The following is a 20661-nucleotide window of genomic DNA, read 5'->3' as shown; positions in this document are numbered from 1 at the left end:
ACACACACACACACACACACACACACACACACACACACAGAGGGTGCCAACATAATGTATACACATTTTAAGAAAGGAAAAAACTGTATTAAAATTGTAATATTCAATATATACTGATAACAAAAGATGAATACATGTCATGTGTATACATTTTTTTGGCACCCCCTGGTATATCTATTAGAGTTGACATTCAATATTATTTGATATTAGTTTCAGGTGTACAGCACAGTGGTTAGGCATTTCTATAATTTATGAAGTGATCCCCCTGATAACTCTAGTACCCACCTGACCCTACACATAATTCTTACAATATTATTGACTCTATTCCCCGTACTGTATTTCCCATTCCTGTGACTATTTTGTGACTACCAATTTGTACTTCCTAATCCCTTCACCTTTCTCACCCTCTAAAACCTTTGCACACAGATGAAACCACTGGTAGGTCATGGATGCTGTGGGAAGGGACCCCAGGACTCAGCTAGAAGGAGGGATGGGTGCCGGGAGCATGAAGGTGAGCACTCACCAGATGAGGTCGGTGAAGCCTCTGTGCAGATGCATGGAGGACGAGGAACTGCTGAGCACAGACAGAATGCACTCCAGGTACAGAAGCTGCAGCTGCTGATTGTCACTGCAGAAGAACAAGTACACAGAAGTACACAAACGCATACAAAATACAGGCACGATTACACAGCTGATGTGCAGAAAACACTTGGAAAAACATTAGGCATTACAGAGGTGTTCATTTTGGGGGCGGGTAGTTAGTGTACTGGGTTGAATTGTGCGCCCCCCGCCCCCACCAAATTCCTAACCTGTGGTACCTCACAATGTGACCTTATTGAAAACAGGGTTTTTACACAGGGACTAGAGTTAAAGTGGGGTCAAGAGGGTGGGTTCCAATTAGATAGGACTGGTATCCTTGTAAAATGGGGAAATTTGGACAGTGATACACAGAGTGAAAAGACACAGGAAGAAGGTGGTCATCTACAGTCCTAGAAGAGAGGCTGGAATACATCCTTCCCTCTGTCCTGAGAAGGGACCAAGTCCACTGATAACTTGATCTTAGACTTCCAGCCTCCAGAGCTGTGAGACGATTAATTTCTGTTTTCTAAGCTACTCTGTTTGTGGTACTTTGTTACAACAGCCCAAGCAAACTAATATAGTTAGGGTGACTTTTTTTTTTTTTTAATGAACTTGAGTTTTCAGAACAATTTTAGATTTACAGAAAAATTGAGAATGGAAGAAAGGTACTATATTTTATCCACTCCTGCACATGGTTTATCCTGCTCTTACATTAGTATAGCACATTTGCTGTACTAATATTGATATGTTAATATTGATATGTTATTACTAACTAAATTCCACAGTTTATCCCAGAGATGTTAATTCTTAATATGTTCAATTGTCTAAACCTTCCAAAACACCAGTTGCCACATTATCTTTTAAATGGTCAATGCTTCACTAACTTGCATTTGACTTTTCTGATTTTTGAAGGCAACATGGTTTTTCAGTGGACAAATTATTTTTTTCAGACTTATTATTATGGGGTTAATCAACAGAGCCATATTAAAAACACAGACAACTTTATGGGGTACACATTCTTATAGCCAGGTTTCTGCCTCGCCCACCAGAAAGTATTAAAATCCAGGTGGTGTCAAGTACAAATGGGCGTACGGAAGAATTTAATGTTCAAGGACACATTTATGACAAATATGTAATAAATACTTTTAAGAGAATTCATTCAGAAATCCTATATGGAATGGAAATGCTCAGGTAAAGGAGAAACTTGCTTTTAAATATAATTTTTGGTTGTGTCTTTTTTCTCCTAAAGTAACTAAATGCCCAAAGGAAGCTTAGGGCCCTTAACAGTTCAAATAGCTCCCAGGAGAAGGGGGTGAAAGGGAGAGGCCAGGCCAGTAACAGGCAGCCTGGAAACTTAAGGAGACAGGAAGGAAGAAAAGTTAATACCCGGCCATCCCAAAGTCCAGACGGTTAAATCCACACAACTGCCAAACTGAGGAAGGCGGTGTAGTTGTAAGACAAAGGATCATCAGATAGAGGGCTGGGGGCCCTCATTTAAGTGCTATTAAATACCGTGGTGATATGACTCTAAAATTGACATCAAGATCTAAAACCGGCTGGCAAGCTACAGCCTGAGGGCAAAACCCTACTCATGGCCTGTGAACTAATAAAGACATTTACATTTTTAAAGGTTTGTAAAACAAACAAACAAAATGAACAGTGGACAGAATCAGGTGTGGCCCTTTATAGAAAAAGTTTGCTGACTCATACCCTACAATGATCTCCCTTGTCCACAGAGCACACTGTACAATGACTAAAACAATACCATTGTTTTGAAAAAGGAAATTCCACTTCTGTTTGAATGTGCTCTACAACGTCCTCTGAGGGTGGAAGGAAGGATGGGTAAAGGCAGAGTCCTGGCAAAAATTATTTTGCCAAGAGAAAGTTGATGGCTGGAGGAAGAGTAAGAAAGGCAAGACGTAATTAGCCACTCTTGGGCCAGGTAAAGACTTGGCATTTCTATGCTCTAACACCCACAGGCTTCCCTATGCTTTTAAAACAAAACACAGTCCCTGACTGCAATCAGCATATTCTTTATTCTCTTGGGACTAGAGAGGTATAAGCAAGTACATAAAACACTGTGTAGGAAGTGCTATAAATGAATAATTTAACACAAGATTCTATGAGAGCAGATAGCAGCGGCATCTAACCTTCCTCAGAAAGATCCAGAAAGAATTTCCAAAGGAAACGATATCTTAGTAGAGACCGAAAGTTCAAGTAGGAGCCTCGAATGGAGGCTTTTAGGAGGGGGTGTGTGCAGAGCATGGGATGGGGGGACGGTTTGTGGTGGGAGCACAGAGTAGAGGGGTGTCATTAGCAGGAGATGGGGCTGGAGAGGTGGGCAGGGGCCAGATTAGGAAGGTCTTGTAGGCTGTGCTAAGATGTCTAGACTTGATTCTGCAAGTACAAGAGCCACATGAGCCGATTTATATTTCAGACTGGTCATTCTGGATGTTGTAGAAATGAACAGACTGGAGAGGGCAAAATAGAAGGGCCACAACATCCATTATAAGCCACATTTTGAAAAATCAGCTCTGAAAGGACTGCCTTTACTATAACCCCAGGCTAATCTTTCTGACCAATCACTTGATTCATTAAGAAAAATAATTATTAAGTGCCCCAATTCTAAAACACCTTTTTATCTCTTAAACTGTCAACCTAGCATCACAAAACTAAAATAACTATAGACAGTAAAAATTCTCAGTTTCTGGAAATAAACCCATAGAAAAGATATGAACAGTCAAGGTCCTATGAGTATCTACAAAGCGTGCCACGGCAACCCCAAGGCATCAGACTCAACGAAGGGAGAACGCATTGCCAAGGTAACTGGCCCAGGAGTCTCCTTGGAGACCGATCGTGGCAGCTTTTCTGTGGGTTGCAGCAGTCTGAAAAAAAAAACGGATGCTCACGGCCTTACATGAGTCATGTCATTAGAGGGGCTGTTTGAAATGTAAGTGCCTTCCACACATGCCCCTCACTAGATACACATGCATGTGCACAGTGTGTGTTTCATATTTGTCTGAGTGTAGACAGACCAATATGTGGGATGCACAAGGCAGAAAGGGGCCTAGAAGGCAGTCAACTCTTTCAAAACACACTAGGGAAGCACCTGTGTACTTTGTGAGTCACTTTGCCTGGTCTTTTGTTTGAGCATTTCATGGCTGGCAGGTTAAGTATCTGCTCATTTGCTGCTCATCTCTGAATTTCTTCTCAGGCACATGATCCATGGAGAACCACTCTCATGAGTGGACCAGTGCACCGTGAGGACGAAGCAGCCACTGGTCCGAGCAAGGCAACTGTGCAGGCAATCGGGCAGCACATTCGGGATCTGTGGAGCTCTTAGAATTCTGTTTTATCTTGAGCCATTTTGACTTTGCTTCCCTTAGAAATAGCTGGAATTTAGTTAGGAAAAGGAGGCAGGGGGTTAAGTAATTGTGTCATCAGTGGAATGGAATCAGAATACACAATAAAAACACTTAGCTTTGCCTCATTGATTCCAAGATGCTTTGGTGTAGCTTCCTCTCTGACATTCTGTGCTGAGAGGCACGGGAAGTAGGGAGAGGGCCGTGGGAGACCAACAGGTAGAGAAGGAATAAAAATATCTCTCTAAGCCCAATTATCCTTCCAAAAATTCTTGGGTTTAAACAGCATCATGTAGCTCAAGTTGCCTAACACAGAGGTCAATTAATACCACATCTTCGGGGCATCTTAGTTATTCTGGGTACCTGAATGCATTTTCTGGATCCTCCTGAGAGACTAAACATAGTGTGAACACACATCCCTACAGAGCTAAAGCCCTATGAGGTATTTGAGCATTGATTTTGGAAACGGTTGTTGAGGGAAGGTACTGGCCATGGTATGATTTCAGAGGAAGAAGATATTTAGAAGGTAGGAGAGGTGTCAAGTTTAGCTAACAGAAACAAAAGGAGTTAAGGTAGTAAAATCAGAAGAAATTGTAAAAGGTGTGAAAACATAACAAGGAGAATTAACAGAACCACCAGAGTGAGAGCAGCCAAGAGCACGGTACTATCTGACTAGATAGACTTAAAGGTCTCCTGTTTAACTACTAAGCATGCTGCACCCCCAGCCTCTTTTGCAATAGAACCCCCCACTTAGGATAATGGAATTATGATGGGAAAGGCCATATTCAAACGAGGTGAACAGTATCCAGAGGCAGAATTACGATTGTAGAACTGCACTGAAAAACCAAGCAAGATGATGAGAATCCTATAAAAATTATTAGGCTGTATATTTGCCGAAAGTATCTTTGATCCAATGTCCAATGAGAAACACTAGGAAAACATACATGTTGCATGAGTTATTTTCCCCATTTAAAGCCTATTCTCAAGTCAAATGGTTCAAACCGTTTTCATTTTCTTTTTTAGTGACTGATAGAAATCCATGACCTTTCGTTTCTAATCTGTATATGTGCACATTTGCAATGAATGTTTGTGCAATGTATTTTCCTAACAATCTACAGTCAAATTTCTGATGTAAGAAGCTCAATGTTCCTAACTGCATCACAAACTAGAATTAGCACTGATAATTCTGAAAGTAAACAAACCATTTTAGAGCTAATATATATCAAATTTTATATATTATATTATATATGCTAGGCTCTGTGAAGTTAAAAAATTCCACTTTCTACCAGTACTTCTTAGAAGCTATCAATACCAAATGTCTATAATAATTACAACAGGCATAACCTAGGACTGTCCCAGGTACACCAGATCCTATAATCACTCTACAGATGGGGGTCCCTGTGGCTGATGTTAGAGCCATCCAGGTTTTAGAGAACCATGGGCTTCAAGCCGTTGCTGAACCTAGCTGAAGACTCCCAACCAATCAACAATGGTACATTTTAAACCTATCATTTACAGACCTATAGACTCATTCTGACTTATCCTGATGGCTAGTTTTTCATTATTAATGGCATAACTGCAATGAGCTCCCCAACTTTTCTAGGACTTAAAAACTTTAGAGTTTTCCCTTAGTAAACTAAACACACACACACACACACACACACACACACACACACACACACACTGTTTAGCTTATTGGTTTTCCCTTGCCTGAAAAATAGTAAACATAGCCTTTACATTTTTCAAAGTTTTGGCAGGTCTTTGTTTTATTCCTTAATAATGCTAAGACCTGAGGGGATGGCGGGGGCGGGGCTGGGGTGGGTAGAGAAGCAGCAGCCTTGACAGCTGCCAATTACCTAAGCTATCAGCTAGCTACGGTGTCCCACTGGTGAATATAAACCATTTCACAGAAGGTTAAAACCAAAAGAAGGGCCCTCCACGATGGTGACAGAACAAGATGAGAGCCAATCAACAATTACACCTGAACAGAGATTTTTTTTTTAATTCTGTACAACCACAAAAATGACCCAATGTCATCCTCCCCTGTGAATGTCTCCTGCTGTTTCTCCGATAACTCTTTATTTCCCATCTGTTTCTCCACTGGCTAGATAAACACTAAGATGCCCAATGCTGGGATTGTCCCCACTTGCTGAGAGCACCCAATCCTTGGACAGACCCTCACTTCTTTAACCCACCCCACATCACCTAATCAGGTTCAAATCCTATAAGGAGCCCCCCTGCCATTCTTTTACTGGATGCCCCATGTAGTGTACAGACTCCTTCACTACAACACGTCTGTTACCTTCAGGTGTTCCTGGTGATCTTTGGCTTTTGGGCATCATCAGCCTTTTAAGGGAATTTTCTCATTTGATCCTTACAAAAACCTTAATATATTTTCTATTACTAATATTATATGAAACATTATTACATAAAAAAGATGTGATTTTATAGGATATATAAACTTAGGGTGGTTGAGATCTTTGCCCAAAGTCAAGAGCCTGCAAGGGGCAGACCAGGGGTTTTACGCAACGAATCCAACAAAAATAATGCAGTGAGACAAGAGTGATTGACAGCACACATGATTATATTGGGCTGTTGGAAAAGTCATGATGCATTTTTGCAATGAAAAACAGAAAAAATACAACATGACTTTCCCGACAACCCAATATATTAGGAGAAAACAAGCCAATGAGAAACATATTCCAGTTCTGACATAACAGCTGGCTCTGCTATGCCGGAGAGGAACTGGGCAGGCGTGGGGAGGAGTTGGCACTAGAGGAGACCCAAACCCTGGTCATGAGTGAGTAGAGTGAATATATCCTTATCCGAGCCAGGACACTGAGTAAAGAATGGTGATTATAATCATACACAACAGGCACAACCTGGGACTAGCTCAAGAAAAGCAGGTCGCACAGGGACCCCATAGGTGGGGTCACTGTAGTTGGTGTTAGAGCCCTGAAGTTGGGATAATAATTGGAGTCCTAGCCCTACTGCTCCAACTCTCCATGGTCAGAAAAGGTGGGGACCTGAGCAGAGTAAAGGAGGAGACATTTATAACCTACCTGCTGTTAGACACATCTCCTGAGGGAAAATAATGCCCAGACTGGAGGTCTACCGAGGGCCTAGGGATGGGGGCAGCTTGAGGTTGGGAGATGGGGAAGAAGTTAAGTGCTATTTCTTTTTGGTTTATACTACCTACATATTAAATAGGTCTCTTCAGTTTTTAAATGCCTGATGGGAATAGAGCTTAATTTGGTCAAAATATGTAGGTGACCTAGAGAAACAATGGATAAACTAATGTAGAAACCACTTGGCAAAAACTTTTAAGAGTAATTCTCAGCTTAGCTTAAAAACAATCCTGAGTTTATAGAAAAAAAACAACAACAAAACCTAACAACAAAAACAACTTTCTGGAATATTCCCAGCAACGTGAGAGACCTCACTCACATTTGCAACTAGACTACTTCTCCTAGCTCATTACAGCATATAAAATTTTACAAGTGAAAGTTTTCTGAATTATCAAATATTCTAGTTACCAGTAAACAATAATTTAAGGTGTCTTTCATAATTCAAAGGGAGCTTCAGAATCTTACTGTGTTGCAGAATTTTGTAACTAACTACATATGTGGCTGGAAGAGGCTTTTCATCTCATCTTGGAAAGTCTGGACCTTTTATGATTTGGCTTTATGATAGATGCATAAGTTATCTTATTAACTTACTGCATAGAGAGAGTTGGACCAGTGAGATCACCTAAATGAACTAATATCTCTGATTAAACTGGCATGCAAAAAATGACTAACATATAAAAGTCAGAGTTATGTGTTCTTTTTAATGATATACATTTGAGCTCAGAGGCTCAGGGAATGTTAGAAAAATAGAAAAAGACCACACAGTCCAACTCTACCATTTAACAGAGGAGGAAGGTTCAACAGTTTATGAGAAGACTCAGTTAAGAGTCACACAGCTGGGACATGTCTGGGTTAGGACTGGCCCTCACATCCACTAGCTCTTAGCCAACGTTATTTCCATTCAGCTCCATGCTTGAGGGACTAACTCTTATTTGCAAGGTATTGTTTACCATCAGAAAATTATATCCTTCAGTAATGATACTGGGTAATGTGGGCTTGGCCATGGTCAATGAATGTATTTCTCAAGAATGACAGGTGAATACCAATAGAAGGAACCATTGTCCCTATACTCTGCAATTTTAAGTCATGCTATAGTTAAAAGGTACTTTTTAAAAGGTACTGGCAACTCAGGGACCAGTGCTGAAGGCACTTACTTGATGGTGGCTTGTAGCTTCTCACACAGAACAGTAAGCACTGAGACAAGGTCATCACAGAGGGCCTCTACTGTCAACCCTTCAAACAGAGGAGGTTACAGGCATTAGACATGGGCAGGGGGCACTGGCAGCTCCCTCAACAGTCCTTCCCATCCTCCATTTTCGATGTCTTTGGGACTGCAAAGATGATTGTCAGATGCTGAGCCTTCTTTAGGCTACCACAACGATCACAGAAATGAATTAAATATAATAATTCCTTCCTAAAGTAAAACACTCAAAAGATAGTCCAGGAAGAAAACAATAGATTGTTTCACACTTAAAGAAAGGAAATTTGGTTAGTTTAAGAAACAACGCAACTGACAATGATTTTCTCAATATTTAGGCCAGTAGACCACACATGTATTCTTTATTCTGGCCTCTTGATTTTCTGGGTCTTCTGAGCAGACTTGAGTTGTATCCCAAATAAATAAAATATGGCAGCATAGAAGAAAGGTAGGCTGTTCAAACTAGGACGCTAAAAATAGGGCAGAATAACTTGGTCACCATCTTCACTCCCTTTAACTATTTGTTCAGCATCCTTAGGGCACATATTGGAGCAACAACAAATATAAAAAAAAATAATTTTCCCTCCAAACATGTTTGTATCCAGAAAGTAATAACAACACTCCCACAGAAGCCCTGGAGTATACTAAGAAAAGGCTGAAATTTGGAATCTGTTCAAGTACTGGTCCACAGCTTGCTGATATCATAAGCTTGGGTGAGCTTCTGTTTTCCCTTTGGCAAAATGAGATAAATAACACCAATTTCATAAACTTCTTGGACCAAGTGAAGTAACAAGTGGAAGCATTTATTTTTTTTTAAATAATAAAAACCTATAAAGATCTAGCAATGTGGCTAAGTATTTGATGATGTATAAATGAATGAATGACCATGAGGTCAAGGAAGATGGAGAAAAAATGGGAAGAGTGTAAAATAAATAAAAGTAAAGAAAAGAGTGTTAGAAAATAAAAGTGAACTTGGAAGAGGGCAGGGGAAAGAGAAATGGCTAAGTCTCAGAATTTATGATCTTAAATGCAGGAAAAAAATTGAGAAATGGTAAGGTACAATGACAAAACATAGTTTCAAATAAATAAAACCCATAAGTAGTCCTCAAACTCAGTTTTAGATACATTTCAAATGAGTCCACCATTTTTTACTAATACATGATTTTTAAAGATGTATCTTTGGCCAAGAGGACTTTGACCTCCTTTGGGTTTATAAAATCATTCTACGTTAAAGTGCAGATTTTATGGGAACCGCAATTGCCAAAAGACAAGAAAAGATAGGTGGAAAATGTTGGAACTTATCTTTGGGAGCTTCAAAAGGAGAAAAGAAACTTACAGCGCTTTCTGGCCCATAGCCCAAGAACGTAGTAAGATGTGACTAAAATATCACACTCAAGCAATGCTTTAGAAAATGACTCAAAGTCTTTCTCTGTCATTTCTTTCATTTACTCTTTTTCTCCTAATGTGGCCATTTAGCTGCTTCATTCTCTCCCTTTCATTCCCTCTTTTTCATTGTCTCTCTACTCCATCCCCGTTTCCGTATTATTAACTGGCAGAAATATCAAAGAAAAGCAGATTTTTGCAATATTTTTTAAATTACTGAATAAAATCTGAAAAACTTACATTTCCATTTTTAACCAGATAATTTGAATTTTCCATACCTCTTTCAGAAAACAATACTACCAAACATTTTTTTTTTAAATCAAACTGCTTGTCAATTATATGTGGGTCTCTATGTTTTATTTTCTGTGGGTCAGAATGAAAGTTTCTTACCTTGATTTCTGTCCTGCAAGATTCCCTGTGAGATGACTCATTTTTCATATCAAAAAGCTGCTGCTTCACAAACGTACTTTGGGTGCAATAGCACTTTATATCAATCAGGTTTCTGCAACCTTCTATCCAATTCTCATTTTAGCAATTGATAAACCTGACTTCATGAAGAAGGAAGTAACAAAAAAAAACAGTCCCCAACAGGAAGGTCTGTGAGGAGTTAATTTCCCTCACACAGTTGAAACAGGAATCAGTGGGCTGGCATACAGAGTGTAGGAACCGAAGAAAGACAATAGCTGGCTAAATCATACAACGTAAGGCAAAGCTGAACAGAAGCCCCAAGGAAAGCGGTGAACTACGCTGAGAGCACCTACTCATCTCTACGTCCCCAACACCACGCACACAGGAGGCGTTCTTATACCCACTTTTTAAACTGAACTAGCAAAAACCAAATCCAATACCTTGATTCCTGAATTCCTGTGGGACATCCGGGTTTTCAATTATCTAGTAAGAGAGACATACACAGGACAATTAGGAGATTCAGGCAAGATAAATTCTGACTCTTAGACAATGGAAAATTCTGGAAACAAAATGTCATTCTGAGTGTTCTGAGCTCAGCTAACTCACCCAAGCTCACCCTCCAGGTCTTGATAGCATTTCATTACTCATGGTATTTATGATATCTGGAACTGAACTTGTCAGTTCCAAAAATAATTCATTCAAGAGTCCACAAACTTCCCAGGAGTTTAAGCCTCAGGGTGTACTTTATGATTCCAGGGTGCTGAGCTATGACTTGGGGGCAATACCTACCTGAAGAGGTGATTTAAACCTTTGCACAGATAACAGTTTGTCCCAGGTCACAGACTACATTCTGATTGGCATCTAAGAATACATACTCTTAAGTCACAGAAGGATCACATTTTTGGACTTCAAAATACGGGTCCAAAAATGACCAGCTTCATATTTGATGGGGGAGCATATTAACTTCTATCTGTCTGACCAGACCCACTACTCCAGACTGTTGCTTGGTGCCTCCAGAACTGTCAGAATGCTGAGAGAAGAACGGAAAGGGAAAAGTATTTTCTAATAGTTAGACTTACTTCCCACTGAAGGGAGAATTTAGTGACTACTGAGCAGAAAATCGGACGGAAGCTCTTCAGTCTCCCTACCTCTCAGCATGGGAGGGAACAAGAGGGCATTTTCATGTTAATCAACTACCAGACGTATATGAGATGTGATAAAAAAATGTGGTGAGTGCTGCTGCCTGAGTGCCATCCAACGGAAAGGCAGGGATCTCCAATACGAGAAACGGCTCATTGACCCTTAGTAACAGTGTGTGACAAGTTTCCATTTGTTCAGTGCAGTCAGTCGGGTGGGAGCTATGGTTGAGAGAAGGTGTGTTTTAAAGAGGGCCATAAATCATGCATCATGAGCAGTGCATTAACATGAAATGGGCAAACGGTTTCATCCTCCATCATGATAATGCTCCGTGTCACACATCGCTTCTGGTACAGCAATTTCTGCCAAATAAAAACAGTATGGTGTGTTCTGTTCTCATCCACCTTATTCACTTATATCTGGCACCAGACAAGTTCTGGCTCTTCCCCAAAGTAAAAATGACCATGAAAGGTAAATGTTTTGAATGGATTAAAGACATCAAGGCAGCCATGACAGTGCAATTAAAGACACTCACAAAAGAGGACTTCCAGAACTGCTTCAGAAAGTGGCAAGAAGGATGGGATCAGTGTGTTTGAAGCAAGGGGGAGTATTTTGAGGGGATTAATGGCAATGTCTTTCACTGTAATCAATTTTTTTTTATTTAAATATTCACTGTATTTTTTTATCATACCTCATAAATCATCCCATGGTACTGTTTTTGGTGTTTTTTTTTTAACTTGCTATAGGCACATTATTTCTACCATTCTTCGTTCATTAATTTGCAAGCTCAGCTGCTTCCATGGCAGCATTCTTTGTGAAATGCTGCCAGTGTCTACAGCTTGACACATGACTAAATATAAATTCAGAATAACATTTTCTGGAGGAAATACATTTGAATCATTTTTAAGGACAGGAGAACCACCACCACATACCTACCCCCCGATACATACATGTAGCATTTTTTCTTTTTGAAATGAGTAAATTACAATTTAACAATGGTTTTTGTCATGTAAGTAATTCCATAATAAAGCTTGATAGTAACTCCGGGTTTCAAAGGATACAAAATCAAATTGCATAATCTGTACTGGGAGTATAGGTGAAGTGGGAATACACATTAGGTTAAAGATACATTTCATGCTAATGCTTTTGGCATTCTGGATTTATTTTCTTTCCATTGTATTTATGTCTTCCTAATTGTCAGATAGCCTGTAATGTCTTCCCAGTGATGGGTCATGCTACGCACCACGCACGTCTTCCCCAGGTAATGCTAAGTGTCCCATGGGAGAACACACAGCCTCCTTAGAGGGAACCTCACCATTCCTATGGGCCATTCCTCTTTAATAGCTTTTTTAAAATAACCATTCATAGGTGGCAAAACTTACGTCTCTCTCTAGTAGACATCACAAATGCTCCAAATATTACACTGAGAATTGCATTTTTCTGGGACATGGAGATATCTCCAGGGACCATATGAGTAACGGAAAGGAAACAACAGGAACTGCTAATTTTCTACCTAATTTGAAAATTACTAATACTCCAAGGTGAGGTGAGTCCAGGTAGGCTGTCACTGATGAACAGCACCAGAAGGCTGATTAGCCACATAGTACACAGGACAGGGGCAGATGACCCTTCGGTTTTATCTAAACTTCTACAGCTATACCTTGTCACCATGCTTACAAAAGAGCAACGTGAGCTAAAAGGCTGAGTCATTTTTTTTTTTGAAACCTAACACTCTCCTACTTAAAATTTAAAAAATAAGATTAAATGACTAATATAATTGAAATCACTTTGAAACGTCAAAGTTTTATTTAAATGTTTCATCTAAAAACATTAAGATGTCATTACCATTATAGTATCTCATCATATTGTCATTTAGCAAAGATGGAATATGACTGTAGGTTTATTTAAGGATTCTTGACCATCTTAGGTTGATTTCCATTAAAAATACTTTTTTCTTTTAACATGTTTTCTATTTATAGATTTGAATTTCTTTTAAACTAATATTGCTATACCACCATATTCAAAATGCTAGCATAAATGAAATAATTTTACTAAAGAGTAAGCTAATATAATAAAAATATCTCAAATTAAAACAATTACTTTTTTAATAGAAGGTTGGGCTTTAGAGATGGCAAACACAAAAGAAAAAAATGGATATTTGTGTTTTCTGATTAGTGTTGTTTTTATTTTCAACACTGGCTGCCAGAGCTCATATTAATAATAACTTAGCCTGAGAGTCAATTAGGAGACCAGGGGTTTAGTTTTGGCTCTTTCACTGATAATCTTATTAATTTTAGATTTCAATTTTATCTTTCTGGGCTTCATCTTCCTTATCTGTTTTATGAGCAATAAAAGCATTTAACCAGATAATTTCAAAGGTTCCACTTAACTCCATGACTTTCTAAAAATAAGATAATTGAAATTTAAAAAGTAGAAATATTTGAAGTTAAACATGAAATCTTAATTCCTGTCAAGTCAATTTCTGAAAAATTTCAGACTGCCACTGAGATTCCATATTCTAAACAATAACTAATGAAGTGTTAATTTCAGAGTACTTCTTGCAGACTTTAAAAGAATTTTCAACTGAATTCTTACAGAGGTAGATTTCTTTAAAAAAAAACAACACTAATTTTGAAAAGAAACCTTCTCCTCATTTACAATTCCAGATGATAATGTATACAAGAAGCCAATTACATTTACATTTTCCCAGGATCGCTCATTTTAGACAATCTGTTCAAGTTTAGAGCAAAAAGGTCCAGGAGGCTTTGATGGTAGAAAGAAGACAAACCCAGCTCTACCCAGGTTAAGGAGACCTTCTGCCACAACCTTTTAGTTAACAAAGAGAAACACATACGTCAAACCTCAAAGCATGTAATTAACTGTTATTAATTTTGTATTTACTTCTGGTATTTGTTAATATGTCACAATACTTTAATATAAAATTTTTCAATCTGAGAAGTTTTAAAGGAATGATTTTTAAAAGGTGAATTTTAAAATAATGACCTATAGAAATGACAGAAACAGCAAGGAAAAACAACTCTCAAAGCTTTAGAGTGAAATGGGCACATACATATTTAAAGAGCTTAATTTATATAAATAAATGTCCTTCCAAACCAAGCCAGCCTTCCTATTGTTTCAGTAGAAACAGTCCTGGCAAGGGTGGGGGTGCGCAGGGGTGGGGGTGGAGGGCATGTAGGATGTGGGACACACAGCATGCAGTTACACCGAGACATGGGCAAGACTAGGGTGAACACGTCGATAACGCAAGGCTCACCGTATTCTCCTGCCTTTGACGTAACTGTAAGGTCAAGTCACTCAGCATCTGACTGAGAGTTGCCCGCACAGCCGTGTTTATACTACGCTGGTGACAGCTACACATGTATGTCTCAATACACACCTGGTAAAGAAATAAGAGCAACATACACGCTCTGTAGGTATCAGTTCATTACCATCATGCTTTGGAATTGAGAGGATATTAAGCCCCTCTTAAATAGAAAGTCAGCCTGATTTAGGACTAGTTATCAAAGCGTCCTAAAATATTTAAACTCCCCAAGACCTTGTTTTTAAGCATTTGTTTTCAAGCTTTAATAGTTCCATAAAGTTGATCACTCTTAGAAGCTCATTCTTCTGAGTATTATAGGAGAATACAAATTAGTGATTTTCAGATATGCCAAATAATTCTATCTAGAATAAACTCAGGCAGGTGGGAATTAATGAGAAAAGCTCCCTCTGTGGCAAAATAGAAACAGATTTACTAACTCCTGAGTTATGAAGTGTGGGGAAAGCATTAATGAAACCCTTTCTCCTGTTCTATAAACAAGTTTGACCTGGGATTAACCCTCTCTTGCTGTGTTCTGCTGGAAACTTGATAAAAAAAACTTGATAAAAGTGGACGTCAGCTGTGTTACTAGGCAGCGAGGCTTATGGTAAAATGTCCCTGATTACTAAGCTGCATCTGAATTGGGAAAACTGGGAAGGAACTATAAAAACCTGGTAGGAAGTCACAGCTTTGAGCTTCCCTGGGTGACTGTTCTCATTGATCATGTCCTTGGAGGGAACTCTGCAAACTGTACTCATGAAGTTATAGAAATATTGGTTCCTATATGCAGTTGACCCTTGAACAACATGGGTTTGAACTGCCTGGGTCCACTTCAATGTGGATTTTTTTCAAATTTATGGTATTGATAAATACGGTACAGTATTATAAATGCATTTTCTCTTCCTTATGATTTTTCTTAACATTTTCTTTTCTCGACTGTACTTTATTGTAAGAATACAGTATATAATCCATATACAAAATATGTGTTAATTGACTGTTTATGTTATTGGTGAGGCTTCCAGTCAATAGTTGGCTAATTAGTAGTTAAGCCTGGAGGGAGTCAAAAGTTACATGTGGATTTTTAATTGTGTGGGTGGGCAGTGCCTCTAATTCCCATATTGTTCAAGGTTCTACTATAATTGAAACATGGGGCTCCTAAGCCAAGGTGACTGAACCCACTGAGGTGGCTCTCATCTTGCTCCTAAACTGACACCTGACAGCCAGAGACTAGCCTCTAGACTGCTGTGAGGACCCGTGTGAAAGATAAATGCCTGCCATTGCCCTGCGTCTGTCCCCTGTTCCATACCCTGCTGAGGGAATATAATGCCAGTTGTGGCCTACTTCAGTCTTGTGAGTCTGAAGATCCAGCTGAACCCCATGGCTGCAACATGGAGAGATTCCATTTTGAAAAAAAAATCCCACATTGGAAGATGGTGATGTTAAATGTCATGAATTTTCAGATTTTATTGCCTCTAATTCCTTTGGAAGATATAGGGATGGGCGTAACAATAAATGCATGCTTTAAATTTGTCCACTTTTTTCTCTCCATAAAGTTTATCCTTTCCATTTTACCAAGCATATTTAGACCCACAAAAAGAAAACGAAGGTATTTAATGTACCTAAATTATTTTTCTAGGAATAACTCCAGGGTTATCTATAATGAAAACACTGGATTCTCACCTAAATGGCAAATTTAATTTTACGATATCTGAGATGGGAGAGAGATTAAATGTTCACCTTTGTTGTTGCTACTGTGTATGCTAGAGTTTTCTGCCAGGCCTCTCTATGATAACCTTTTTGGTAAAATTAGCTAGGTAAAAGTAAATATTTTCTTACAGTTTAATATATCTCCTATTGAATGCTTAATATTCCAAATGAGCATTTAACCCTCAAAAGTGTGTTTGGAAGTTGGCCTAGATTAATTCATTTTAAGTGAAAAAAAAAAAAGAGCAAATTGCAAAATATTTATTTTTCAAACTACCATTTAGGGCATGTTAACTTTAAATTCATTTTTGCAAATGATCATGGATTTGTAATATACTTGAAGGTACAATCTAAAAATACTTAGAAAAAAAGGAGTTTTAATCCTGAAAGACCTTTACTTTTGCATGTGATAAAATGGTTCATAAGCCTTGAAAATACATCTAAATGAGTGGGGTGTTTCACTTTGATGAAACCAAATTCTCTACAGTGTAATTAGGCACTCTAGTGCTATTTATACCTCAGAATTTAAGTTTTCTTTAAATCTTACATTCTCCCAAGAAATCTTCATAACCGCTGATCTTTGAGATCCACAAGTTTAAATTTAACAAGGAATGTGAAGTCTTAGAAGCATTAAAGATGAAAGAGTAGCTATTTTGAGAGCTGAACTACACACTTGAATATAAACACAATTCTGCTGAATACTAAGAGCCATACCCACTATAAAACCTTCCTTAAAAAATTATATCAGTCACTGTAGACCCATGAAAGAGAGCACATGTGAGGAACTAGATTTTAAGTAACAGACACAGTGCTGTGTACAGGCAAAAACTTCCCAAACCAAATCTATCTGACTTTTAATATCAGCACCGCTTTTATTGTTTAGAGGTATAACAGTGGAAATGGCTTATTGCAGGAGGTATTTGCTTAAGGGACAAGGTAAGCATGTTTAGTCCTTTTTTTAAAAAAAGGATTAATCTAAGAAGCTCATTCTGCCAAAGTTGGGAATATAAATACTGCATGTGACAAAAGGGTCTCGTTTTAAATATAAAAATGAGCATGTACCTGACAATATTGCTATCTTTAGGTACCCAGAAAGAAGTGCTTCTCAGCTATCCTGACATCTTCTGAAGAAGTTTCTTACACTTGCTAAAATAATAATGAATTGGTAAAACGGTATGGTTCCCAGAATGAGGGTTTCCATGATAAACCTGACCACTGTCTTAAAGACCAATGATTTTTCACTTTGTGAATGTTTTTCTTTTTCTACTTTGGGGCAGTGTTAAAAGGAGCACATTGAATTGAGAAGCTAAGAGAATACCAAGTCCATAAGCAGGCTGAGTTTCTGGGAAAGGGCTCACGATTTCTTCTTTTTGTATCTCCAATGTCGCTTCTACCTTCCATGCCCTCTGCTTTCGTAGTGTAGAATTGATACTTGAAAAGCCTCAGTCCTGCACCTCTGCCAGAGGCTCAAAGGACCAAATCAAATACCTTGTGAAAAGCCACAGGCCCCTGATCGCCAGGGAACACACGAAGACACAGGGCAGTGAGGAGTTTCGTAATGGACATTTTGATCATTTCATGCATTTGTGGACATCCAGCTTTACGGCATGCTAAACACAACTGAGGGCAAAAACAGAAATTGTTAGTGAAGCAAAACAAACCCCAACAGCAGCAGGTGGAAAAAGAACAAAATAAAACAAAAATACAAGTCTGCAAGCCATACGTAGCAATCAAAGTTTCAGATCATTGAGCAAGTAGACTGATAAATAACAGTACTAGGTTAAACCCAGGGTGGAACCATTATATTAAATATGAAGCAGTATAGTGGAATGTAGCAGGTGTGCAATATTGGCCAGAGTGATGAATTTTGAAGACGCTTCACAATAGAAATTTGCTTAGCTTTGCAAAGTATGTATGACCTTCACTTTGTTGAACTGTGCACTTACCTGCTCTTTCCTATCTGAATGGGGTTAGTGGCGCAGCTTTGTCAAAACAGTGCATGCTATTCAGTAACAAGGCCCATAAAGAGAAGAGCTAGTATGTTTCCACTTGGGAAATTTTTATGGCAATAAAAAAATAGAAAGGATCAGAGATTAAGCTACAAGAAAACAGAACTATCTTTTATATAGGGAAGACTATGAATGCTTGTTGATCACATTAGAACCAAAGAAAATTCTGATTAACATTACAGGTCTAAACTCTATGTTGAATCATGATGACAGCTCAGTGGCCAGGCTGCTTCCAGGTGAACAGCAGCAACAGGTGAGTATGTGACAGGAGGCACCTCATCAAATGGGTCTTGTTGATGCAAACACACATGCGCGCACGCGTGCACACAGGGTGAACTGAATTTGTTTTATTATTCCTTTGACACATGTGTATAAGTAAGTCTGATCACCATGAGTGGGTAGAGAAATTTGCTGGGTTTTCTTTTGGATCTCAACTTAAAAGGAAATTCTTAAAGTGCCAAGGAGGGCTGGTCTAGTGGTGCAGTTGGTTAGGAGTTGGCTTGGGATGCCAGCTCTGAGCAGCAGGGCCCCAGTTTGGATCCCACATGAGGGCCAGTGACGCTGCGCCCTCTATAGCCGAGATGGTGAACAACAGCTCGACCTGGAGCTGGGCTGTCCTGAGTCGCCGGCGACGGCGTAGGCTGCAGTGGGGCTGGCCGGCAGCGGGCATGAGCTTTCATGAGCTTCCATGAGCGGCTGGCCAGTGGCCGGTGACCGATTGCCTCACCCGGGAAGAGCGCAATAATACCAACATGGGCCAGTGAAGCCACGTCCTCCACAACTAGACTGAAGAACAAAAGGACAGCAATTTGTCTGTTCCCCTTCCCCAATTTCCCAATAAAACCTTAAAAAAAAAATTAAAGTGCCAAGGAATACATAGCACTCTGATTGTCCCTTCCCTCTTCTTCCTCCATATTTTTCTTGGCTTAGCTGACTATTAAAATGGATTCAGACACCTCAATCCATCAATTCCTGCACCTACTCAGGCAAAGCCTTCTGTTTGGTCTACACAGGGCCTACTGAACTCTAGTCTCTGCCCTCTGACCCAGCCCAAAGTGAAGTAGAGAGAATCTCTACATTGCTCTATGTGTCTCCTAATTCCAAATAAATTCTTCAAGAGCCATACAAGTCAGAGGCTAAAGGGAAATGTGGAAATTCCTTGCAAAAGGACTAGTTTGCTCAAAGTCACCTGGTACTGAGTAGCCAAAGAACAGGCACCTCAGAGAAGTCAAACGAGAGACAGTAAAAGAAGACTGGCCCACAGCGGAGAAATGGAAGGGTTTCCAGAAGGAAAAGTGGAGCTAAACTAAACTCTAGATCCTGTGTTGGTAACATAATGCTCAGAAAAGATAAACTGAGTATCAATATGTAAAGATACCCAAGAAAGTGGTAGATGCCTAATGGTCACCTGAACATATGGTCACAAAAAAAAGTGAAATTCATCAATACTTCTACTTCACATGTAAAAACACCATACAGCCATTATCTAACTAAATGTCTGTTAAAGGTCCAAGGTAGATAAGACTTCTAAGATTTTTAGTGGGTTGCCGATATTATTATGGCAAGATTCTACTGCCATTTTCTAAGATGGAGATTACCAGGAAGCAATACAGCATAGTGGTCAACAGCACATATTTGAAATATCAAAAGTTTGGATTTGAATGTCTAACTATAGAAATGTGGTTAAATCAACCTCCCTTTTCTTGGGACTCTTTCTCTACCTTGGCTGTGATAAAGCTTAAAAGACAATGTGTGTAAAATGCTACTTATTGTCATGCCTTAGGGACTCAACTACTAGTAGCTACTATTATTTTTTGTTTTGGAAATTGAGGGATAAATTGATAGATGAAATGAACAGAGGAAGGTCCCTGAAAGTAAGGATCTTAAAGAGTAAATCAATGGTCTTTGAGAGAGACTTTGCTTCAACCTGACAGCATGCTAAAGGATCAAAGACTAGAACTTTCCCATGAATCAGTAAAATCAAACCAGAAGATACACGTTTATGAACTGGGCTTTCTCACTTTAAGAAAATTTTATGAAGGAGCCTCAGCAGGCATGAGAATATGCCCCAAGTCTTTCCAACGGAACAACATAATTAACAATCTTCAAATTAATATTCCTAGAGCTTCTGGCTATGGAATCACCTCTTCCTTATCCCCGAGACCTTGGCAATTTTTATTCCCACAGCTTTTCCTGTATTAAGGTAACTAACCTTAGAAAACTCAACATATCTGCTAACTTGGGCATCAAAGGTTGAGAAATCTTAGGCCCAGCTTTCAACCAATGAAAAGAAGAATTATGTATCCATATGGAGTTTTAGTAATGGTAATTCATAAAATTGAAAAGAAAACCCATGTTGGATATGTCATACTTGTCCATTTCTAAATTTGGTGATATTTCTTATTCCTCCTGTATCATGGAGGACAGCTGTACT

The 20661-nt window shown here is 39.0% G+C and overlaps 1 protein-coding gene across 1 annotated transcript in view; it reads right to left on the bottom strand.

Moving 5' to 3' along the window:
- ARFGEF3 (ARFGEF family member 3) overlaps positions 1-20661 on the bottom strand; it is a 183080-nt gene that overhangs the window by 86743 nt on the left and 75676 nt on the right. The window contains exons 6-9 of the mRNA XM_019648090.1: positions 14470-14592; positions 10499-10541; positions 8224-8302; positions 524-628 (exon numbers count right to left, since the gene is read on the bottom strand). Coding sequence (XP_019503635.1) covers positions 524-628; positions 8224-8302; positions 10499-10541; positions 14470-14592 — 350 coding nt within the window. The remainder of the gene's footprint in view (positions 1-523; positions 629-8223; positions 8303-10498; positions 10542-14469; positions 14593-20661) is intronic.

This window comes from Hipposideros armiger, unplaced genomic scaffold (genome assembly GCF_001890085.2).
Source record: "Hipposideros armiger isolate ML-2016 unplaced genomic scaffold, ASM189008v1 scaffold_120, whole genome shotgun sequence".
In the NCBI taxonomy this organism is placed as follows: Eukaryota; Metazoa; Chordata; class Mammalia; order Chiroptera; family Hipposideridae; genus Hipposideros; species Hipposideros armiger.
Note: the sequence above shows the minus strand (reverse complement) of the source record. Positions and strands in the feature narration are given on the sequence as shown.